This window comes from Corvus kubaryi, unplaced genomic scaffold (genome assembly GCF_017639235.1).
Source record: "Corvus kubaryi isolate FWS band 111438036 unplaced genomic scaffold, C.kubaryi_AGA036_p1.0 37249, whole genome shotgun sequence".
Classification (NCBI taxonomy): domain Eukaryota; kingdom Metazoa; phylum Chordata; class Aves; order Passeriformes; family Corvidae; genus Corvus; species Corvus kubaryi.
In genome coordinates, this window is record NW_024581072.1 from 1,794,395 (window position 1) to 1,819,775 (window position 25,381).

Genomic DNA, 25,381 nt, shown 5'->3' on the forward strand with positions numbered 1-25,381 from the left:
AAACAAAAGTCATCTATATCTTGAAATAAGAAGTGAAGATGTGTTACTGTTACTGTTTTGAACTGGGTGTTTGCTGATACAAGAAAGAAACAATGCAAAAAAACCAGACAAGATGCCAAAGTCTGATACCATTATGTAAAGTACCAACGGAGAAGGAGAGAACATGGAAGAAAGATTAACCCTGGGAGGTGACTGAAGGCTTTGAACTGTGAAGCAGATGAAAGTGTGTGGAAAAATACCTGACTCTGCCATCTGTTTCTATTCTTACCACAATAACCTTACATATCTTGAGTTTTGGCAGGTCACCTAGATCTTATTGATGCATACAGAGGAGATTACTTTTAGTCCTGAGATAAAATTCCTCCTGGTTTTGAACAAAAATACAAAGCATAAAGTGTGGAGAGGCCAAAAGAAGTCACCTAGTATGTCTTCACTTTAAAAGAAATTCAACAGCAAATAAAGTATGCCTGATATTTATTTCACCAACACATACAGCTTGTGAGAACAACAAATGCAACCAATCCCTGCGGCCTGTGTGAAGGTACGTGGTTTCCTGTGAATGCTGATCATGGCTGGATGACTGCTTTTTTTGAAGTACAGTAAAGTGTTCTCAACCCCATAACAAGATATACAGTGGCTAGAAGCTTAGGGCACATCTGAGATGGATTTTTAAACACAACTTCCAACAACATTTATTTCACAACCTCCTCAGCAGTCTAAGAGTTCCTATTGAAAGTGTTTCACAGTTCCCAGCTCTCTTTACCTTCAAAGTATTGTTTAGTTCACTGTTCAGGTATTGAGAGCTCTTCACCCAGAGATATTTCTATGCTGAAGCATGCTCCGCTGCTCACAAAACTATGTGTTCATTCTCTGCCTTTGCAGACCAAGGGAGAATGAAGGGAGACCCATGTGCAAATGAAGTCCTTTTTGAGGACTTTTACATCATTGTTGTCTGTACATCTGATTTAGGTGCAACACAAAGCACTCAGGTTTGAAAACTTTATCATTAGTAAGAAGAGATTGGCACTTCCAGAGGCAGCTGTCATGCTTAATTAGGTGGGTGGTACGCACTGCTGCTGCTAGAGGTAATTAAAACTACCTGTTAGCATTTTTGGTTGTATGTTCATGGAGGAATACAAACACAGCTGAATTTCTCTCTGTGCTCAACACTGTTCTGGAAGCTCTTAAACTTGCAGAAAGAGCCAGGTTTTGTGCAGGTCAAATCATCTTGGCCATTGTGTTTTACACCCAGTGTAACCACAGTGGGAGCTTGCTTTATGCAGGCTGCTGGAGAATAAACAGCCTCGGTTTGCATGTGCTGACTTTGTAAGTTATGTCCTTTGATTTGATCACTCTAGCCAATGTAGCCTTTTCTTTACAAAGTTGCTGATTAGCTATTTTCCTCTTGTGTAGGTACAGTGTCTTCCTTATCACATTTAGTTCCTTACATGTTTTGCATCTTACTGCTAGTTTATCAAGACATTTGTACTGATAGCGAAAAAAGTACTGGTGCCTTAAAAAGCATACCGGGTAGCTCCACCATTGATGGAGAGGAACTTATTAGCATAAGTTTATTCCTTAAACTAGAAATTAAATTACAATTTTGAACTGAACTGTAAACAAAAGAGATGTAATTTCTTTTCTAAGGCATTTTGAAAACATTAACTTTTAAGTTAAGTCAGGTGGGACATAACTTGCTCTTCACCTGTGCAAATGAATAAGCTACTGGCTTTTAATTGTGAAACCAGGAGCAGAATTGTTGTCTTGTGCTCTTCTTTATTTTAACTTTTTCTGAAGACTGAATGTTGGAAAAGAATTGACTATAGAGGGGAAAAGCATGAGGAAGAATTGAGACAGTAATGGGCAGACAGTGTACTGTAATATATCTTCACAGTGAGAATAAAGCCAGAGTAGTCACCAGACTTTTCTCTGAGCTTCCTGGAGCTCTTTAATATTATTCTTATTATTAGAAAATATTTATGTCCTGGGCTGCATTAGGAGCAGCATTGCCAGCAGGCTAAGGGAGGTTCTTCTTCCCCTTCCCTCAGCACTGTTGATGTCATACCTGTAATGCTACGTCTAGTTGTGAGCACATGGAGAGTATTTTGGGTACTGTGGAGAGTTCGGGCCAACACAAAGATCTTTATGGATGTTTATTTCCTATGAGAAAAAGCTTAATGAGCTGGGACTGTTTAGTCTGGAGAAGAAAAACTCAAGGGGGATCACCTCACTGTACAAATACCTGGAGGCAGTGTGTACAGAAGGTGGAGCTATGATGTTATCAGTAGTGCCCAGTGACAGGACAAGAGGCAATGGGCACACACTGAAGCACAGGAGGTTCCTCTTGAACATTAATATGTTAATATGAACAATAACAACATCAGGAAAATGTTGGAGTTCTTTAATCTGAGGGTCACCAAACACTGGTGCAGGCTGCTCAGAGTGGTGTTGAGTCTCCCACTCTGGAGATGATCAAAAGCCATCTGGGTAGCTGGCTCTGGGTGTTTCTGCTGGAGTTGAGGGGCTGGACCAGAAGACATCCAGAGCCTTCCAACCTCAACCATTCTGCGATTAAAAATCAGGCCGCTGCTGAAGTACTAGAGAAGGCAGGCAGTATGAGTAATGTTCAGAAATGCTACCACCTTGTGGTGACTGAAATGAGTGAAAATACTGATACTGCTCTGAAGCTCAGCTACTTACCCACTTGGTATGTAATTACATGAAGTGTCCACACGCCATCTGAAACAAGCTTTCAAAGTGCTTTTGTGGTTCCTTAGTACTATTGAAGTAATTTCTTTCAGTAGATTAGTTTGGTTTATTAATTTGCAACAAGTAATTAGAAAAGCATTTGCATTATGCTCTTATTCATATGGTTTTGATAGTCCTGAAAGGAACAGTGAGCTGGACTCAATGATCCTTATGGGTCCCTTTCAACTGAAAATATTCTATTCTGTGACTCTGTTCTATGATTCTATTCTATAATAATAATTCCATTAGAATTATTAATATTATTCTTTTAAATTCTATTCTATAATAATTCTATAATATAATATTCTATAATATAATAAATGATCTATGGCTTAGTGGCATATAAATTATTTTTTAAATTAAAATAGAGGATGTTTTGAAGAGCTCTATCACCCTCAGAAAGACCCTCAAAGCAGAGTAAAAAGATTCTTTGCTCTGAAGAGTTTACAACTGATGTGCACGTTTTAAGGTTATATGATAACCTGAATTTAGTGACTTGATAGCAGTCTATGTCTTTTATAGTGGTTGGTAAGGACCAACTATCACTCCCCTGGCACCAACTCTAATGTCTTTATCTGGTCATATAATCTGTCTCCGTAACTGGGGAGATTTTCTTTGTTTCATTAGAAAAGTTACATGAAAATTATATGTTACGAAAAATTTATCTAGTCTGGGGTTCTTGATTACAGTGTATAGAAAACTAAGCCAAAATCTTCTCATATTACAGCTAAATGTGACCTATAATTAATATAAAATTATTTTGTGGGCAGTTCATTTCACTTGATTTAATGTGCAGCATAGTTTATTGAAAGCACTCTGGTATATTTAGGTGCAATATTTATTCTTTAAGTGCATTACTATAGCTAAAAATGTGTGTTATATTAGAAGCTTTTTCTATAGCTTTATAAACAAAAAATTATGCCTTGTTTTGTTTTGTTTTGTTTTTTACCACGCCTGTCACCCGTAGACTTTGGAGTATTTTTCTGGAGATTAGTAAATCTATATGGATTACGTAACAAATATTATTGCTCTTTTAAAATTTCACTCCAAGTTCAGAAACCTTGTATCCCGTGGGAGATATCAATGTGCCCTAGATGAAGGTAGCATTCGTTATTATTATTACAATTATTATTATTATTGTTATTATTATTACCAGTTATTGTGTTTCAATGTGTTATGGCAGTAGTGACAGCATAGACTGAAAACCAAGAGAAAGTAAGTCCCCTGCTTGGGAAATATCTAACCACACACCTCTGCAAAATGGGCTCCAAATAGGGCAAGAACTATCTTGATACAATACCTATTTTATCTGTCCGGAGAAAAGATCATGTGAATTCAGGGAAATACACAGTAGAATATACAGCAGACAGGTTTTCCCTCACATAAGTGTGGAGTTGTTTAATTTTTAAATGTAATCAGGTACAGGCAGTGAAGGAGAGTACATCCAGCAGGTGTGCTAATGCTATATTCTCTGATCTGCCTCTTCCTTTTAACAAGGCCTAGGTGTTCACTTACAGAAACAGCTGGAACTTACAGTCATTTCAGCCCAGTTTTCATGAGAACTCTCTTTCAGTAGTATAGCTACTGGTAAGTAAAGGAAGAAATTACATGCCAGAAGTGATGGGTTCTTGCAAACAGATTATCTGTGTTAATTCTGGTGTAAGCTGTGGAAAATAATGGCCACTAAATGCTACAACTGTATTTTGACATTGAATGTTTATTTTCCACACAAAAAAATTGATACTGAGCATAAGATACTGTAATTAAATATTACATCATATAATTAACAAACATTGAACTGTTGTCTATATGCACTGCTTGTATTTTGGTTATGTTTCTGACTGCCAGTTTTGTATTTTATTAATGCCTACAGCGTTATTAATCTAATAACTTATGCAGTTTAAAGGCAGAATCAGTATTATGATCTAAAGGAGTAAAATATTCAGCTAACTTAAGACACTGGTGGCCCAGACAAAAATAATTAGTATCAGTGAGAAATGTAAAATAATGCTGTGTAAGCAATTGCTGTACAGCAGTTTTTAAAGTGCCAATTCATGAGCAAGTTGGACAGCACACAATAGTCAGTGTCTGAGAGCAGAAGTGGATATAAAATAATCTCATTTAAAACATGGCTTACCTTAAGGAAAAAGTTCAAAACAGAATGTTCTCAGGCATTGTTACCACTTTTACAATGTTTTCAAAATAGCAAACACTTTATTCTGTTCTCATGCTGAATTAGGCCACAGTTTAGCTCTTATTTGTTTTTCCCTCTTGATCTGTAACATGCCTGATTTCCTCTTCACACTGGTACTCCCATCTCCACAATTCCCAGATCATGTAGGTTTTGGCTCCTGACCTCAGTCTGCTATTAAGTTTGCTAGTTCATTCTCTCATTTGGCAACACTTGAGACACAAAGCACACTTAGACGACTCAGCCATTTCACACAGGCACTGAGTAGCTGCCAGATGGTAATAGCATTCCATCATAACCAAGCAAGACTGTTTCAAATTGAATAGCTAGCAGGAATATTTCTTGGTAATTACCTAAAAACTTGCAATAAAAAGATTAAGATTTTAATAAACAGCTATTAATTATTTAAAATGTTTGTATTATGAATACAGGTTCCTGAGATTTTCCATTTAAATGAAAATGGAAAATAATTTCCTTGATATTACATTAACAAAATCAGGGTTTTCTACACAGAAATACAAGTTTGGGGGGAAAAAAGACCAACCAAAAGACCCAAAACAAATACAAGAACTCCTCAACATAGCAGAGCAGACATAATGCAAAAATTAAATAACTCCCTGCATACTCTTAGAAACCTCTTCCCAATGTCTTTCTGCAAACAAGAAATTAAGTTAGCCAAAATCAAGTAAAAAATACTGTCTGGGAGCCACAGGAAATGGAAGTTCTTTGCATCATTGTTGCTGGGCCTCTTCATTTCTTCTAGAGTCAAGTCAGAGGTTAAGAATAATGACTAAATAACAGCGTGTCTGTTTTTCAGAGACCCAATTAACCATGGTTGCAAGTCATATTAGAAAGAGCCTACATATGGACTGCTGGAAACCCTTCAAGACAGATTTTATCTTATATCCACTTTTGCATGAGAATTTCTTTCTTTTGTTTGTCTCTTTTGATTAGGATGAATATTTCCTCAAGACATCTTTCCACCAACCGCCCCCCTACCCCGAGGATGGACTCCATTTTTTGTCCACTCAAAAAGGTTTATTTTGATGTTTTTTCAAAATTGATTTTACGTCCTTTAAATGGAATTTACACATGTGTAAATATTCATTAATTAGTACTGATAGAATGCAGGGTAGTAAGATACCCTCAATTAGCCCCCGGCGCCGTCTTTCAGACACAGCAATAAACCCTGGGATATGGGAATCGCCCGGCAACCATTGCCGCAGGAAAGGGAATCGGTGTGATCGGCGGTCCCCGTGATGGCATCGCTCCGCCAAGCTCCAGGTGAGAGCGGCCGTTCCTCCCGCCCCGCGACTGCGGCTCCTGGGATAACGCTGCGGCACCGGACAAAAAACACTTCCCCACCCTCTACGTGCGCCTTCCGAGGGACTTCAACCACACACACGCACTCCCCCGCAGGAATGTCACCAAATCTGAACAAAATACTGCCCTAGCGGAGGGGCTCGAGTCCACCTTTACGACTGATACTGGATCTACTCCGGAAATTTCAACACGCACCCTTTGGCTCCTCCCTGCTTCGGAGATCCTAGGTGAAACGGGGACTGCCGCAGCTGGGACCGCAGCCCCTTCGCAGCGGGCTGCTCCGGTGACCCGACGGGTGCCCCGCTTGGCTCCCTGCACACCCCACACCCCCCCAGTCTGACCGGTTCCTCCCACCGGCTCGGCCGCAGGTTTTCCATAACGCATTCCCAGACCTCTCCCCTCTTGGAGCGTTTTCACTCGTGGTGCAGCGACACGAGGACGGCTCGAGCTGCCGCGCGCATTCCGACGCTGGTGTTTAGTCCGGGGTCTCTCCGTGTCCACTGGCTCCTGCGGAGTCTCGGGATAATGTCTCCCTCATGCCCACCCCGCAGGGCCCATGCCCTTCGTTAGACGAAGAGTCCTCCCCCATTCCCGGCTGGCTTCCTGCCATCCAGGGTACAACCTGCGGCTGGCACCGGCAGCTTGCACACCGAGCTACCTGCACTGGGGGTGTTTGTCTCAACCCCCAGCGGGCAGGCTCTGCTTGCATACCGACACACACAGCAAAAAGGGGATTTATTAAGCATCACAATGCAACCAACTGTCTACTACAAGAATAGTAAACAAACACTTGAAACCAAACTACAGCCTGTGGAATTCCTGTCCGTGTTGGCAGGCCAGGGCTACATTTCTGAAAATACATGAGAAATAAATCACAACAAGCTCCATTCAAATGAAGCAAAGCAGTGTAAATATGAATTAATCAATATGAAGGGCCAACAAAGGCTGCCCTGAGGTCTCCACTTGTCCTCACGCAAAGAAATATTTTGACAGAGCTACCTTCTTCCACCATTCCTCTTAAAACTACATGAATTGCTTTTGTTTGGAGATATATGAGAGGTTTTTTTTTACTGAAAGCAGCAGAAAAGAGTCAGGAGAAGGGGAAGAAAACAGCCCTGTGGTCTGCACAAGACAAGTGTGGGCACAGGCCCCCTTGGCTTGCTGTGAGTCTTTTTGAAGGATTCGATGGTACGGGTGATCTGTGCTACCCGGGAGCGGGGTGGGTCAGTCAGCACGGTTGGTCGCCGCTTCCTCGTGTCCTATTTTAGGGATCCGGGGGTACTCCCCAGTGATGGAGCCGTGTGATGCTGGTCAGCTGGCCTGAGAGGGAGGGCTGTGCGGGAAGCACTCTGATGTTGGCATCCCCAGCTCGCAGCCCCGGTGGTAGGCTGGATATCCTGCTGGGAAACACCAGAGGGCAGCCTTGCCTGACCCGGAGCGTGCCTCAGGAGGCAGCGCGCTCATGTCCCCATGGCCGGCCTCGTGCGGGGCCCCAGCGCCCTGCACTGCGGTCTGTTCTCATCGGGAAAAGAAAGGCAGTGTAGAATTCAACAGTCCTGTTTTGTTTAAGGAACTGCAGTCCGTTGGTAGGGTGGGAGATTATTTTCATTTTTTTAAATTGATCCTTGTGTTTTCAAGCCTTGTCTGCCCTGGCGGGGTATGCAGGACAGATGACAGAGAGTTTATGGATTCAACTTCTTGTGAATTGTACAGCTCTATTGTGTGCCTATGTTTCTCAGGTTTGTATTACAAGGATTGACGTTGCTTGTTATGTCTGCTTACAGACTTTATTTATTATATGTATTTATATATAAACATAAACTACATTTATTTATGTAGTTCTTTACTATGTGAGCAGTGGAAGAGGGTGTTTGTGATGAGCCAGTCATAAGAGGACATATCATTTTACTCAAGTAATGGTGCCAGGAGAGTGGAAACCACCAATCTGAATCGAGCCCTTGAAAAACATCCTTCTTAGATGGGTGCTGTGCTGGAGGGAAGTGTGAGGGGGACAGGCAGGATGGCAGCCAGAATTCACAAGGTCCCAGTTTAACACAGTCATCTACTCAGAGCAGAAGCAAAACAAGCCAGTTGTTAGGAATACATATCTCTATCTTCCTACCATTTTAACAGGAAAAAAAGAAGATGCCAGGAGCTTTCAATAACCATGCTTTTCATGGTAAGCTGGAGAAACACAGCAATCCTGATCTGGAGCAGATGGTAAGGTGTGAGCTTCAACAGTTGTTGTGGGTTTTCCTATGTTTGCTTCTAAAATCTGAGAATGCACTTTCCCTTCTCACAGGTTTTTGGGGTTAGGTGGTTCAGTAAAGGGGCTCCCTATTACCAGCTTGGCATCCGGGGCTGGGCAGGTGGGAGATTTGAGCAGCTGGGCTCAGCCACATCATCACTGCGATCAGGTGTCCTTGACTTAGGGTGGAAGCAGATGTGTAAACAGAGTTCTGCTGCTTCTTAAAGGAATTAATTGTTTCATTAAGAAGGGATGATGGGCTCTCAGATTAGGTCATTTTTCTTTTGGTTTGAAAGAGAAAACTAATGAGAAAAAAATTACAGCACCAAAACTTCACTGCTTTTTATTCCCCATTTTCCAACCCAGCTCTGGACTGGAAAGCTCAGCCCCTGGCCAGGCACATCTTTGCTCCTCAGTGATTTCCCCGAGGAGGTAGATAGCAAGTAAGGGAAAGAGAAAATTATAAGGCAGCAGACACAGGAAAAACAAACATACAAAAACGCTGTTATAATTAGATCCCTTCAACTACGTCAGTGAGAAAACAGAAGGGTCTATGCATGCACCATAGTTACTGCCGACAGAGATACACGCTACAGGGAGGCACGCTACACCAGAGCCGCGCTACTTTGCGGGGCAGCAGCAGCAGCGGCACCGCCGGCGCCCGGAGCACGGGGCACGGAGCAGAGCCTGCGGCCGGACACTGCCCCGGGACCCCGCTGCGACCCAGGGCAAGCGGGGCGGGGCAGCCCCTTGGCCCCCGCACCGCCGAAGGTGCCGGCGGAGCCCCTGGCAGCGCCCCCAGCCGCGGGAGCGCTCTCCACAAAATCGGATTCCTCGCCACAAGCCAATAATTACACACTCAGGAGAGGCATTGGTTGTTTATTTCAGAGCTGCGCGAGCTCCGTGGTATTCCAGAGACGGAGCGCGCCGTGCTGCCGGCCTTGCCTCTACATTATTTACACGCACAAGTTAGGAGTCAGTGACTTCTCAAGTACAGCTCCGCTATCACGATTAGTCGGAAATTTCCATACCTTAATACACCCCAGATAATTTCTACGCATGCTCAGGGGAAGGGTTTTCACCTGGTCAGGGATTTTTTTATCTACAGGCGTGATTTCAAGGATCATAATGCACATAGTTCAGCTATAGGATACATGGAGCTTGAGTGTATTGCCAAGTTATCAATGTATGTAACATTAACATCTTGATTTACTACATCCGCACAGCTTGTTAGTTCCCGGATGTCCTGAACTAGACGATGCTAGCCGCTCCCTGTTCCACTGATTACGTCTCCTTTCTTGCTGATTAGGCTTGAAAGCATACAAAGATCTTACACCGAAGCACATCCTCACTTAAGGCAATCTTGATACACTCCACATTTTGGGACAGACGGGCAGGTCCGCCCTTCCCCCGGAGCAGCACGGGGATGCAGGCTCCCGCCGGCGGCACAAGCCCTCCTTCGTCCAGGATGCCCGCTGGGAATGCGCAGTGGGAGCTGGCAGCCAACGCGGGGGCGGGCCGCGAGTGCGCTGCGCTGGGGCGGCGGGTTCAAGTTCGGGGTGTCCCGCAGTGGGGAGCCTGTCCCCATACCCTGGGTGTCATGCGGGATCGCAACAACTGCAATCACATGTGAGGCTGTACTGTCCTGCCGTGTGATCTTTGAGGTCCCTTCCAACCCCAGCCATTCTATGGCTGAGTATTGTGTATACGTGTTTACTTTGCTTTATCACAGAGCTCACTAATCCAAGTTCTAAAAATAAAGTAAAAAAATTTTAAAAAAACAAACAAACGAATTCCAACACCGCAGTGCTGAAAGGAAATAGTAATTTCATAATGATGGCGTTTGACAGAAATCCAGCCACAAACAGCCACTGGGCTGTAGTGCAGCTTCACGGTGTTACAGCAGCCTTCAGCACGGTGCTGGTACTAAAACGCATCACCAGGCTTGTGCCATCGTTGGGACACTGCCCTGCTGTGAATTTTGTTCCCCTGATACTGACTGTTTCTGTTGGGAGAGGTAAGTTTCAAAAGGACCCAGCTGACTAGAATTTGGCCTTTAATTTCATTTAACTACTGTGAATTTAATTCTCTGCCCCACCCATGCACCTCCTGCTCCTTCCCCGTCTCTGACAGAGGGAATTCTTCAGAACACAAGATATATCAATATAAGTAGGATAAACCCCTATACACCCCTCAAATAAAGCAGACTCAAGGGAATTCATGAGAACTGCTGGAAAGAAACAGAAGGTGCATTATGTGAAAAACAAGTATATTGCTCAGGAGCCATCCCTCTATGAAGATGAAGGCTGAGTTCTTCAAACCACATCATTTTGTCAGTTTCTGAAGTTGCTCCTCTCATGCCAAAGTGTCTATAGGAATAAGCTTTGACCATGTCAAAAAGCAGTGAATAAGTACATTTCCTCAGCCACTGCCTATGAAGGCATGGCCCAGAGCCACACAGTCCAAAAGTCACTTCATATTTTAAAACCAGATTTTGAGAAGCCCTGCAGCCATCCAGGAGCAGAAAGAAGACAGGCAGAGTGAAGAGATAAACTGGGGAGGATCAGAGGCAGCAGCAAGAGAAAGAGCAGAAAAAGGGAGGTTTTTCGTGTGGCATTACAGCAAGCACACCTGTGAAAAGGCTCTGCTGTTGCCTATTATTTTTAGTGGGGAGAAGGAAATATGAGCTCTCACCTCCAGGGAGAGATATGTTGGCATACTCCAGCACAACTGGAAAGACCAGTTTCAGTGTGGAAGAGAAGGAGCATAATTAATTAGGTTTCCAAGGCTGTATGCACTCTGCTGGGCTGCAGAGTCAGTTGCAGTCCCCCAGCTGTTAAAGCTTAAGGAATAATGTCCATCCAGCTTGCTGCCTGCACCTCCCCTTTCATTATAAAATGTTCCCAAATCAAATTGCAGGCAAAGGCTTTTGTCCCCATGGCACACTGCTGCTAGTGCCAGTGGCACTGCTGCTGCCATGCCTGCCTTCATGTAGCAAGTAAGTGCTGATGGATGGCAAGGTGTGGAATGAAGGACAAAAGGCTCCCTAAATCTGCTTCTTAGCAAGAATTAGTGCTGCCCTACTCAACACCTTCTAATCCTGCTTTTGTGCTGCAGACTGGCTTGCCCACCTCACCTATGACAGGCATATGCTCTGCACGCACTGTTGTCTGCCACAAAAAGCTTGTAGTCACCAAAATGAAGCCCCTGCCTTTTGGCAGGAAAGTGGCCCGGACTCTGCAAATGCCCAGCTGATGGCACTGTGTCTTCGTCAGTCTGCCTGTCTGGAGGAGAGCAGTGGGTTACCTGCCTGTGATCAGTGCCTAGAAGGATTGCTGTAGCACCAATCATAGTCCATGACCTGCCATTTTTACCCTCCAGTTAACATTGAACAGGGGTGCTGGCACCTGAAAACTTTGCAGAGGAGGAAGCTCTTGTGCACACAGAGACCGTAGCCTGGGCACAACAGAGCTGGAGGCTGTGACATGGACAGTGTGCAGAAAAAATCACGTCGCCAGAGGTTTATGTCCAAAGAGGAGACAGAGGATTCCTGTAACTTTATTCATGAATAAAGAGAGAGGCCATGGGGCATTTCCCCCTGGGGTGTCTCAAATTGTTGGAGGATGCAGCCTCCTTTTTTCCTAATTTCCCAGCAGCATCACCCTCTTCCTTTCCCCACTGGCTAAGGTACTTGCAAGGTATGGACTCCCTGATCCGTGTACTGTATGCCTCTCTTAAGATACAACCCCCTTTTTGTATATTAAATGATATTCATATTCTATTAAGTCTTTGTTCTTCTTCTCTAAGTTCAGGAATTTAGCACGACCTTGGCTGAGCAGTAGTCCATGTCAATTAGTAGTATTTTCTGAAACTGATAATTTCGCCTGTTACTTACTTATCTACAAATCCCTGGCCCTGTCGACAAGCAGATTCACACAGTCTGTTTGTAAAGACACCTTCATCTTACTTCTTCCAAGAGCAATCCTGGCTCTCCTTTTGGGAGCTGTGGGTGGTCTGAAAGCCTGAGGAGCAGCTGGTGACAGCCCCACATCTTCCTCCCTAGGACAGCCAGCTATGACTGCAGCCGAACATCATCAGCACTTTCTAGTAAAGAAAGATTAGCCAGTCCTCTTCCACTTCCCCACGGTGTCTGCCTGCTCTGTGGGGGAGAATGAACCATGCTGCAATTAGTTGGAGATTTCCCATGCCCAAGGTGGTCACCCTGACCAGTGAAGAAGCTCCACAGCATGCTCCTCTAGAGGGTGCAGCTGTTGCCAGAGACCTGAAATGGAAATCAGACTGTCATAGTGCTCAAGAAAGCATCTGTGTACAGTGTACACCTTCCTTCACAGGAACAGGTGACTGCTGCTATTGCAATTTGGACGTGCCTGACTTGAAAAGCCTGCCATTTTCTGGCCAGCTGGTCAAACAGGCAGCTTGCTGATCACTGACAAGCATTTATAATTTATAGCATTTTTTACTGAATCCTCCTGGGGCCACGTCCTCTTTTTAAGTAGTTGCAGTTTTGCTCAGGCAAGTAGAGTTTTACTAAAGTTGTTGGGGACATTTGAAGTATTTTGTAAAAGATTTGAAGAGCAGAGAGAAGGCAAAGTGATGGAGGTTGCAAATTTGCAAGCATTTTTTCTGACTTTGCTGTGACCTGTGTTGTCTCAGGGCTTCTGCCACACCCCCACAAGCACCCCAGACCTGGGTATCAGCAGCACCCATCGCTGCACTTCCTGTCCCCACCATGCCCCAGTCTCCCTCAGTGCCTGCTCCTGCAGGCACCTCTCTGGCCCTGAGCTCCACAGCCCTCACCCACCTGGGGATGCTGAGGGTCCGTGCAGAAGAGGACACCATGTGATGGCTGCAGGGGCACACCCGCCATTAGAAGAGCCTGCATGTAGGTCTGTGTGCCCAGGGTCGTCAGGGTGTGCCACCTGCCAGCTGTGGCCTCGCAGAGGACAAGCAGGTAACAACACGTGGCACTATGCTCTGCTAAGGTCACTAACTGAAATAAATTTTAATTAAAAAGTGCCATGTGCTGAAAGCATTTAGGGCGCGTCTTGGTTTTCATTTGAAAAGTGCAGTGAAATCCTGCAGAAACCAGTGTGAGTCTCCCCATGTTACTGGAGCCAGTGTGGAGTGCCTAACTTCCTCATGTCTTCTCAAAGTGAGCACTTCAAACAAATCAGTGTTTAAATTGTAAGTGAATCCAAGACAAAACACATTCTAAAACAAAGCTTTAGGTTTTTTAGATCTGAATCTATCTATTCTATCTGTGAGTGAAATGTAGACAGATTGTATCTATGGGCTTGTTGCCTGTGCCAACGAGGGACCCTGCAACTAGCAATTCCACTTAAATGGTACTTGAATGAACTAGAACACACCATGCATAAGTCCTTTGGGTCCCTGTTCAAATAATTTTAGGGTGACATGGTTAAAAATACTTGATTGTGCATATCTGCTCTCCACTCTGCTTGTAGTGCAAGTAAGTGGGGGGCAGACAGAGCCAAAGGCAGTTGAAATTCCAGCATAACATTTTATATTGGAGTCAGACCCCTGGTTTACCAAGCACTACACAGCGACCCACCTACACAGAGAGAGGAACTGCAGGATGGACATGCAAGGAGGTAGCAATACATCTGTGTCTTGTTGCTAGCATTAGGTACAAAGCAAGGTGATCAAAGTTTAAAATAGCAGCAGAAATACACGGCCATTGACTGATCCTGTAAAAGGCAGGACAGAGATTGGAAGCTGTTGTCCATTTGCCTACCTTCACTGAAGTTACTGGGGCAAGCAAGCCAGTGCTGCAGAATGCACACAGCTTCCATTTTCTTTCCTTGAGGATGTTTAAACTGTGAGACAAAAAATTTGACATCTAGCTTGAAAAAGAACCGAGAGAGAGAGAGAGAGGGAAATATGGGGAACTTTGTCCCAGATGACAGAAGCAAGAGTCAGAGCATAAACATGACTGTGGGACACCTCAGGTTCCAGGAGAGCTGGAAGAGGAGAGAAATATCATGGAGGCAAGGCCTGGGTGGGGGAGAGGTATAGATTATACATAGAGCTCAAGGCTGGGTCCAAAGGTTTGGTTTTGGAAAATCACAGAGAACAGCAGAGCTGAACAGAGGCACAGCTGGGTGATGTTTGGGTAGGTGAAGACAAGCAGTGTAAGGTAAACAAGTGGAAGGGAAGTGGCTGAGCATGTGGACAGCAAAAGCACAGGGTGAGTTTTATGTGCGGCATGAAGATCAACTGTCTGTTCAAAGAACAGAAAAAAATAGGACTGCAGCAATTGAGGTGAGGTAAGAAAGGTGATTCAGGGATGTGATCCTCAAGGACAAAAAGACAGTCATAAAAGGGTTAGAAGTCACATTTCTGCACTTCTGTGAAGGCAGTGTTGCATATATTTGTGTGACTACTTCAGGGAGCAGTAATGGATGAAGGATCTGACCCTTTAACTTCTCAGATCTTGCAGTGAATTCTGGCTGCACAGCAAAAGAAGATTCACAGCAGGAAAAAAACCACAGCACTTTTTGGGCTTGATGAGCCATAAATCTCCTTAAGGAGAAGAAGCTGGGGAGCATGAAAGGGTGTTATAATCCTGTCCTACACTTACTGTAACTGAAACTCGGAGGCAGCAGATCACCTTTGCCCCAAATGCTAATTTTCTGCTACCTCCCAGAGAGCAATAACCTCTGGTGCATCACCTTGGGTTGCAGTCTGATAAGGAGGAGGAAAGGACAGGAGCTGGGGGAGGTCAAGTACTGTCAATGCCAGTGCTTTGTGCACAGTCTTCTGGCTCTGGACTGGGCCAGTCAGGAGGTGAGCTTCTCATCTGTTCACACTTCTGGCAGCACTCATAGGCTGGCTGTGTCCAGTAAAAAATCATGTCAGGTGTGTGCACCGCAGGCTGTGGGGGGGACAAATGCTGACACAAATCAGCCCTGCCTTGGAGGAGGAGAGAAGTGGGGCACACAGGGTTGACATCTGTCAGAAAGTCATCAAGCTGGCAACAGTCCTTTAGGCAAGAGGCTGGCAAAGCTCACAGCAATCCTGGCACGTTGTGAGTCCACCCTCCGGGCAGGCTCAGAAGGCAGAGGCGGGGGGCACTGAGAGAATAGATCTCAGGAAGGGTCACTGGAAGCCATACCACCCAGCTGCAGCACCACATCTCATCTCAGAATAAGGCTTTTCAGGGCTGGAGCTGGCCCAAGAGGTGCCTTTGAAGACTGGAGACTTCATTGCACTAGGATTATTTTTGTGGTGAAAGATTTCATGTCGTGGGCTCTAATAAGATGAACTGCCCTTTGCTGGTTTGTTAAAAACCTAGATTAGATATAAAAGAGAGCAGTTTGTTCTTACAGGAGAAACTAGAGCAGAAAAAAATGTTGCCTTTTCCTTTCAGAGAGCTGCATTGTTTCCAGTTAGGACCGTGACAGAGAGCACCATTGCTGGGGAGCTTCCAAACCCAGGGAGTGCTGTGCATCCATGCATGCTGTGGGAAGCAGTTGTACATTGTCGGGGCATTAAAGAGCATTAAATTACATTCCCTAACGGGCTCTGAGCTGCTGGTCCTCCATTTTCTAGGAGCTGACTCAAACAGTCGAGCATGGCTGGTTTGGTTTCCTGATCTTCATGCGTAGGGGTAAGAACAGGCCTAGTGCCCCACAGGAATAAATATGGCTCAATGCACACTGAGTTGAGCTGAGCTATTTATGGAGGATATGGCAGAGCCAATGTGCTGCTGAACAGCCATGGTGTTTCTCCCAGCTGAGGTCTGTGAGGGAAGCTGTGGGCAGCCTAAAACCTTCACAGCTGGCATGTGTAACCATGCCCTTCTGGCTCTGCTTGGGGGAAGGGGACATGGAAAATTTTCTCATCAGCACGGGTCTGAGCAGAGAAATTGCTCCTGCTGACAGCCCCCAGTGAAAATCATTTGCTGGCTTCTTTGTAGTGTTGCTTAATAGAACGCACAATGAGTTTCAGTGAATATGCATTTCCTGTGATGCTATTTTGGTGTCAAAATTACTCTATCAGCAGCCTGTTTAAAATGGGGTTATGATGGAGCACCGGTCTTATTAGCTAATTGTGCCTGCTAGTCTGTGGCTCTGTATTTCACAGTCATATTACAATGGTTGGATGATGGGTTCTGCAGCCAGGATACTTTTAATTCCCCCTGGATTTTATTATTGTGACTGCAAAGGAAGGAACAGAATAGCAGATGAAGCTGTTGCTGTTTAGGCTTATGATGCTGCCTGTGCCTGGTACTAAGCTGTGCCCTTAGGGTGAATGAGTTGGCAGGACTCATCTGCAAGAGTGAAAACAAAAATTTTGTATTTGTCTAGGTTTTGTGATACAAAAAATTTTAACCCTTTGACTCAGGAGCAGCTGCTCTTTTTTTTTCCAAAGAGTAGACTACTTCAGTGTGAAGTGCTAGTAAGTTTTAACAGCTTCCACCTGCACAAGCACACCACAGGGATATCTGGACATATGTGACATACTCAGTACCCCGTGCCTAATGTGTTACCACTATCACACCAAGGTGCTCTGTGTCCTAGCCTGCAACACTGCATCATTTATTACCAGACCTTCTTAACATTTTTTGTATCAGAACAAGCAGCAAGGACAGCTCTTCCCCCTTGCAAAAGTAAGACACTCAAGGGAGGGTCTCTCCAAAATCTCCTTCTGCTGCAAATCCAATGATGATCAGACAGAAAGAGCTCATTTGTCTTCATAGGACTTTTCCAAACACTTCCATGCAAATGCTTAATTCTAGCCAAAGCAACTTAGTTTTGGGTTTTTTAAATTTTTTTTTTTTATTTCCAGCAACAGCTGTGTTCATTACAGCAGCTGTAATTGGTAAAGGCAAGCACAAATACTCACCCTGCAAAGAAACACTTCACTGCCATCCCTCCAGTAAGCATGGTATAGATAATGTTCTTGGATCCCCTCTGGGCTTTCCACTTCAGAGGAGGGTCTCTGAGTTCTGGCACTTCATTGCTACTTTACTGCCCTTTCCAGATTAGATCTTCCATTGCCTTTTCCCTACTTACTGCTTTTCTACCCTGATCCCTCCAGTAATAGTAGCTGGAAAAGATCTGCAGGACCTTAATGGGCGTGGGCAGAGCTACAAGGTACATGCAAATAGAAGGCTGGCCCACAGCAGCCTGGACACCAAACAAGGTTTCCCCATTGCTGGGACTTACCCCAACTGATGTCCTGCCTCTGGCTTGGCAGGTCATCAGTCCATTCCCTCCTTCCCCCCAGTTCCTTCACCATGTCATGGCTGGAGCCCTTCTGGAGCCCCACCACAGTGTGTGACCACATATCAAATGTTTAGCTTATTTCAAACAAGAGTTCATTTGCCCCTGTGGCTTAAAACTTCAATGTGTGTTTTTTACTTGCCTTGTTATGTGCTATTCTTAAACTAAGTTCAGATGGTGATTATGGAAAGGTGGGGGGCCCTGGCCCATGAACACACTGTATAGTTCTCCTACACTCTTCATTCAAGCTTTGATTCCTTATTATTTCTTCCAGAAGCTTAATAGCTTTTCAAGCTGTTCATCTTCTGGGAAATTCAGACCTGCAAGCACTTACGCTGGTCTTTTGGGGGAAAAAATTATATTTTTATAAAGCTGTCAAGCTTCATCTTCATCATAAACAGCATGAACCTCACATGCTCTTCTGGCAGGCTGGTCTCCTGCTGCAATGCAATACAGATCCTTCTGAGGTTTTCTTGTCCTTATGTTGTCCCATAATGCACAGATCCAACACCACAGCTTTCAAAAGCAAGCTGTGATACTCCTCGCCTGGAGGCAGTAGAGCTTCTGTGACCATAAGAAGGAAGAACTCCTCCGCAGCCCTCCTACCCAACCTTTCAGAACAGGCAGCAAACTCATGCTCTGAAATGCTTTTCCTTCATTCAGCAATGTTCAACACCAGGTACTAAAGTTAGGTCTCTTGTTGTCACTAGGGATAGTGCAATTTTGAGAGATTTGAAAGAGACCCAGCACCCTTCCAACAAGTGGATTTTTCTTCTTGCAGAAAGCAGGCACAGTGAACTACCAAGACCCAGTAAAGGACTGGAGATGATTTTCTAGTGGAGGATTGAGTTTTCAGATATTTTAACTCTCAGAAGAGGAATGAGTCTGAGGTGTTCACATCTGTATAATCTCCCTTGCATGGGTTGCAACTTCCACCCAATTCATTGCCTCTTGAAGCTGCAGAGAGGTATTTTTAGATCCCAATTTCACACACAGCCTTACCTGCCCCTATTTCATTCATCCATCCTCCTGCGGTATCTGAGTGCCGACTGATCTTTAATGTACTTGGCCTTCATGGTATCCCCTTCCTTGAAGAAAGCGAGGCATGAAGAGAGCAAGTGTAGGTCCCAGGCTACAGAGGAGGTCTGTGGTGGAGCAGCAGTGTGTTGGCCCCAGGCAGGTGTCCAGATCTTTGAGCCATCCTTTTCTCACCTGGAAGCAAAGGTGGGGGGACATGGCAGGCCCTTGCAATCAGAAGTAGCTAGACCACCCTACTCCATCTGGCATCGCCAATGACTAGCAAATGTTCTTTGTCTAAGGTTTGTGTTCAGGACTTAATAGTTAAAACTAGAATACAAGTAAGAGCTATCAGAAAAGTAAGTAAAAAGAGGGGACATCTTATCACTATTTCTGAGACTGTGGCAGCCTTTTCCTAGGGCACAGGGTTCAGGTTTGTGATTTCTTCTTCAGAGGACTGCAGTGTGAAATGCCTGCTCACCCATTTATTTGTCTCCCACTTGATTACTGTCAGCTGAGGTAGTGAGATACTACAATTCAGTAGCTTCTGTCACAGGCTTTATTTCTAGCTTTGACTGCTCTGGCAAGGGTCTCAGAAAATATACTCTGGTGCTGGATTTTCTTCCATTTTATTTTTAGTGTATCTAAGGTAAACAAGAGTAAGCACTAGATGAAGATTATGCAGTAATCTGCAGTAATCTGTCAGAAAAACAGCCTTTTTAGGTTTTCTGTGTGCAAGCTCCATCCATTTCACATATTCTTAATTTAAACGGTAATTAGAAATTCTAAATAATCTCTCCCTAGGCACTAGCTAATCTTCATTAAACATCTAAATACCAGTGACTAAAACTGGGTCAGCTCCTTAGTGGCCTGCGGTGGAGGGAAGGAGCCATGCCAGACTCCAGTAGCACAGGATCTGGGCTCCCTTGCTCAGAGAAGGATCCCCTTTGCTGCACACTAAATGCTGCATAGAGAGGGCCCCATCCTCTCCACGCAGAAGAGCTTGTTCAGTGGCCAAGGACCTGTACTGTGCTGCTAGCAAGCAGACTGGTCCTTCATCTCCAGTGGGACAGCAGGGCTTTCCAGGGAGCAGGGATCTGAGGAGGCATTTGCCTGTGGTGTTCTGCAATTGCCAGTGCCAGGGACTGAGTCCCAAGGCTAAGTAATCGGAAGTACATGCCCACTGCATGCAGAATGTCTTGGCAGTGGGAACTGCTGTGTGGTTGAAGGAAAAATCCTGCATCTGCAGCTCCAGTCCTCTTGTCTCCAGGTCCCTGCTCACAGCCAGAGAGCAGTTTTCTTCCACACACCACCACAGTAACCTGAAGTTTTCCTTCCTTTCCTTTCCATGTCCCATTCTGTTCTCTCTGCATGTGCTTCTCTCCCTAGCTTTCTGCAGCCCACCTTTAGGTGCTTGCTTTTTTTTTTTTTCTCCTGGAAGTCATGAAACTCATTTCAGAGCATCGATCTCTGCAGACAGTGCTTCAGTCCCTCACTGCTGGAGAGGGTGAAAAAAGCTAAACAACTCCTGTTCTGCAGTTCTGACACAGGCAAAATACAGTGGAAACCAGACAGGGTTTTTACAACATGTATGTTTTGTGCCTCCTGACCCTAACACCTCTACTGGTGAAAGGTATCTCTGGAGCCTCTTTTGCTCCAGGCAACTAAACCCATCTAGCCAAGCAGCTTCACTGTTAATAAACCATGAAATAGACACTCCGAGCCAAAGGGACATACCTTCACAGGAACTGCAGAACACTGACACGCAGCAGAACACTTTGGGTTCATAGCATGGGACCCTGCCTGTGTGCAGAGGTTCTACCCGATGGGCTCTCCGGTCCTTTTCCTCCTGATGGTATTGACTGGTCGGCCTCAACAGCATCAGCCTAAGTAGCAGTAGTTTCCAGATAAAGTAAATCATATTATGCAAAGGCAGTACTGAAGTGGTTTGCAGTGAAGAGTAATAGAAGCAGAAGACATGGTTCAGCTTGGCTTAAGTGTATTAGTGTAAAAAAAGAAAATGGCAGCAAAAAGCAGAAATCTGCTGTGCCTATGGGATAGAGAGGGGAAGGAATCTTTATGACTGCATGTGCCTCTGTTACTGCTTCTACTCACCATTCATCTTTGGACATTCAAGCTCATTAGAACAGCTGTGCATTGGGGAGTGTGCACAGGACCCTTGAAGAACAAGGAAGTGCCACAAGAGATGCTGTGATATGCAGCTTGAATGGCTGATAATGCATAACAAGATTTCCTTCATGCCTCCCTACTGTGCATTGCCCCATAGCTGTCCTGGTAAGGCAAAGCATAGGTTATGAGCCAGTATGCTCCAGAGAGCCTTATGAGCCCTGAGAGTCCTACTTCCCGGGTATGAGCAAGGACTTGTCTGCATGTGTGACCACAACCTCCCCTTCCACAGTGAAGAACTTTCCAACAGCTTCTGTACGTGACTGACCTTCAGCACACCCTGTAGCCTATCAGAGAGGCTGACGAACATGGTGATGGGTGACACTCTTGGCCTAGAGAGGCAAATTCCAACATGCTGGAGAGAAGCTGAGAAGCAGATGTGAGAGGATCACTGAGGATCAGTGAGAAGAAAGGCAGCAAAAATATCCTGACTTTGGTCTACCAAACCCCATTCACACGCTCATCTCAGAAAACATTAGCGTCAAAATGCTTTTCTTGGAACCCGGACAGTATGTCCAGTGTTACGGCAGCTACTCAGCTAAAGGGCAGGGACAGAGTAAAGTAAAACTTCAGCAAAAATTTGGCTTGCGTCTCAGGAACATGAGATTGTATTGTTAAGAAGAGCAGGGCTTACACACACCGCATGGAAGACATTGAAATATCTTTCTTACTTAAAAGGAAAACTTTATTTTGATACATTAAAAAATCTATACATTTCTTAGACTAAAATACAGTTTTGCATCAGTATCCTGGCACGTCAGTTTACACAGAAAATCTAAGATTAGATCAGCACTGTTAATTTCTTTTATCTTCTTGCATTCACAGCTTGCAGTATAAAATACTTTAAGTTCTCCAGACAACAATAAACAGTGTCACATTTACTTTTCCCATTCTCAAAGGAGGTGGCATTCCACTGGAAAAAGGAGCACTTGTTAGTTGATCTTGATTCAATGTAAATCACTAAGCCAGTCCAGGGGTTTGATTGCCCTGTTAGAAGTATGAGTGAAGTAGGATGAAAAATTCATTTCCAGATGAAGCTTTGATGGACTATGACAATGCAAGTACTGTCAAGCCTTTAAAATCTGTTCAGAAGATTTTCCTTTTTCCTTAGGGTAGTTTCTGTAATCAGCAACACAATCCATTATATAGAAATAATTCTCTTCTGTAGGTATAGGATTCCACCTTCATTTTGCTCTGAAGAGCTCCAGAGTAAAATAAAAGCAGGACACAGGAAATGTTGCTGTGAGATACCTGAATTGGAATGTGAATTTTCTTAACTACTGCAAAAATTCTGTGGAATATTTTCTACCTGGTCTCCATGGCTCCACCTAACTTCTGGCAGCTGCTTTCTAGCCTACATTAGAAACAAAACCATCTTTCTGTTTTCTCTTCCCTCACTCCCCAAGGAGACACTATGAAATTGTCTGTGGCGCTGTTTTTCAAATGAGATACTCTCCCGTTTCAGTCTGAGCAGCAGGGAGGGACCCAGCTAATACTAACATGGAGCACATGTGGTATTTGAGAGTTAAAAAACATGGTTATAGTGGGAACTCCAGTCAGTGCACAACTTCTGCTGGGTTTCATAAGTAGTCCTAATTCCTAATTTCCTAAGTAAGTCCTAATTTCACCAAACCTTTCTGAAATAAGGTGTCCCTATTCCCACTCAAGCCAGAGAAGAGAGGTGGTACACTTGAGGAACGGGAGCCCCCTATGCTGCCAGCACAAAACAGGAATGCTGTTAGGTATCTACTTGTAAGTCACATACTTAGAGAGGCCATTAACAAAATCAGGCTAGTTCTGTTAAAGTGAGCTGGTACTTTTACTCTGAATTCTTGCAACTTTGGTTCTAAGGCAAGTCCCATGTTTCTGCTGAAAAGTACCAAATGCTTCTAACACCAGATTCTGCTCATCACACTCAAATATGATGACTTGACCTCAGTGAGGACAGGGGAGTAGAATCTGATGGGTGTTTGCTGGTTTTCTGCTAGTTCCATTTTAACAGATGTCTGTCAAATGAATGCCACATAGTTTAGCCTCCAAAAAGGTATTTTCAGATCAATTTGTGCTACCAATTGTCCCGAGAAATATTTTCATAATCCTAGTCTCTGAGGAGCTTTGGCTTGATTGTATCAGATTGCAAGACTCATCACAGCTCCATCCCAGACCAGAAATTTTGCCTTTTATACATGACCCACATTACAAGAGACATGTTTCACCTCTTATCTCATCTCTCTAAATATAAAAGAAAAAAGTACCTCAAGAACAGTATTTGCTATGGAACACAAGAAATACAGATTTACTAGTCTCCATAATCTTGTTATGTGATGGAAATAACAGCAGAGATGAAATAGTTGGAAGAGCATTTGAAAATGAAATATTTAGAGTAAACTTTCATCATCCCAACAAAGAAGCCGAGTGCAAGAAATGCTTCAAAGAACTCTCTTGGGTTTTGTGTTGGGAAACACGAGGGTCATTTTGTTGTTTTTTTTGTTTTTTTCACAAAGATGAAATAGGATTTCTGTGTTGATAATGTGACACAAGCTGTTCAAGAAACAATGGGCTAGTGATATTTAGATTTAGTAAACAGTATCTGCACAGGCCAAGCCATGATTTAAAAAACAGGAATGCTGTTAGGTATCTACTTATAAATCTTAAGACTATTTCTTAAGATGACTGTGCCATATTCAATACAGCATGTAATATGCACTCTGAACTAAATGCTCACTAGATGGTGATGAGTATATGTCTGCTACATGCATTTTATTCTGACTCCATAACATACATTCATAGAATACGTCATAACCACTCAGAGCAAACCACTAAAGTGCATGCCCTGAGGGCACATTAAGTATGTTGTCTCCAACACTGGCTGCTCAATTGCCAGAACACTAATACAGAAAGGGCTCATTTTTGCTTTATATCCCCATTATGTGCTGAAAGAGTAAGAGCTAACATCCCCTGCTCCCTCCATGAAAGGGAGCACTGTGAAGCAGGCTAATTGCCTACTGCAAAAAAAAGCCCTTTCAGAAAGAAGTAACCACCCTGAGAAGATGCTGTACAGAAATGCAGGGAGCAAGTCTTGGATTAACTGTTGGGTAAGTGGACCTGTATACTGGGTTAGGCTGGATGAAGTTAATTTTCTTTTCAGCAACCTGCAAAGTGCTGTGTTTTAGATCTGCAACCAAAACCGTTTTGATAACACAAAGCTTTACCTGTTGCTGAGTAGTGCTTGCACAGGGTCAAGGCCTTCTCTGTTTCCCACTCTACCACCCCAGCAGTCATTTGGGGTTGGCCAAAAGGATGAGAGGGCACACAGCCAGGACAGCTGACCTGAACAGACTGAAGAAACATTTCACACTATATAATGTAACACCAATAAAACTGGGGTGGGTGTGGTTCTGAAGCCGTTGCTGCTTGGAGATTGGCTGGGCATTGGTCTGCTGGTAACTGATTGCCTTTGCTTTTTTCTTTCCCCTTCTTTGCTTAATGAACTACATTTATATCAATGCTTTTTTGTCCTTTCACTGCTTTCTCCCATCATGCTGCAGGGACTGAGCAAGCAACAGAGTACCATTGTATGTTACAGCCGTGGTCAACCCACCACAACATTTAACTGCATTTTCCACTGTCAGTTCTCCTAGTTGTCCCTTCCAGGACACAATTTCCCACTGAAGAAAGTCCTTTAGTTACTATGCCAAGCTAAGGCCACATTTAGAAGGCCGTCCTGGTTCTGGCAGCTGGGAGCTACTGGACAGCTGAAGATGGCCATCTGATGTGTTAAGTCTAGCTGTGGAGCAGCAATGAAATTCTAGAAGTAATTGGTTGCACTTTTAACCACAGTGATGGAGTAATACCACAAAAAAAAAAACCAAAACAGTCTCACCTCAGGACTTTAGCTCAGCACCTACTCCCCCTCCCATTCAGTCCAGGTGATACCCTGAATCATTGCCTCAGGAAGGTGAAAGGGAATGTGGTAAGATCAAGGGACAAAGGGGAGCTGACACTGACACTTGCCACTCCTTTACTCAGAGAGCAATATGGAAATGAGACTCAAAAGAACAACAACAAAAAATATTCTGCAGGACTGGAAGAAGCAATAAAGATGACATGGTGCTGTTCAACTTCCAAACAGAAAAAATAACATGGAAAAAAAATTAACAATTTGAGGGATGGTATGCTTTTTGTCCTCTGAAACCTAGCTGGTCAGAGGCTATGATGCCGAAACCAAATGCTGGGAAGCAGTAATCTCAATGATTGTTTCTAAATCCAAACTGTCTAGCCTAAATCTCCAGTCTTTGAGCACTACTCAATTCAATGGACTTTCTGAGGAGATGATTTCTCTGTTTCAGCTGTCTCGTCTGCTCCTCTGCATTGTTATTCTCAGTGCAGCATCACTCT

The 25,381-nt window shown here is 44.2% G+C and overlaps 1 protein-coding gene across 2 annotated transcripts in view; it reads right to left on the reverse strand.

Annotated features, from left to right (window-relative positions):
* Positions 1–4,445: 4,445 nt before the first annotated feature.
* Positions 4,446–25,381, reverse strand: part of SLC44A1 (solute carrier family 44 member 1) — an 88,441-nt gene continuing 67,505 nt past the window's right edge. Inside the window, exons 16-18 of one of the 2 annotated variants that reach the window (XR_006015263.1) lie at positions 20,534–20,682; positions 18,782–18,991; positions 4,446–14,368 (exon numbers count right to left, since the gene is read on the reverse strand). Coding sequence is in view for 1 of the 2 variants with exons in the window: in XM_042023419.1 (XP_041879353.1) it covers positions 20,581–20,682 (102 nt within the window). In the remaining variant the exon portion in view is untranslated. Of the gene's footprint in view, positions 18,992–20,533; positions 20,683–25,381 lie in introns of both variants that reach the window. The other variant, XM_042023419.1, reaches the window with a different exon arrangement.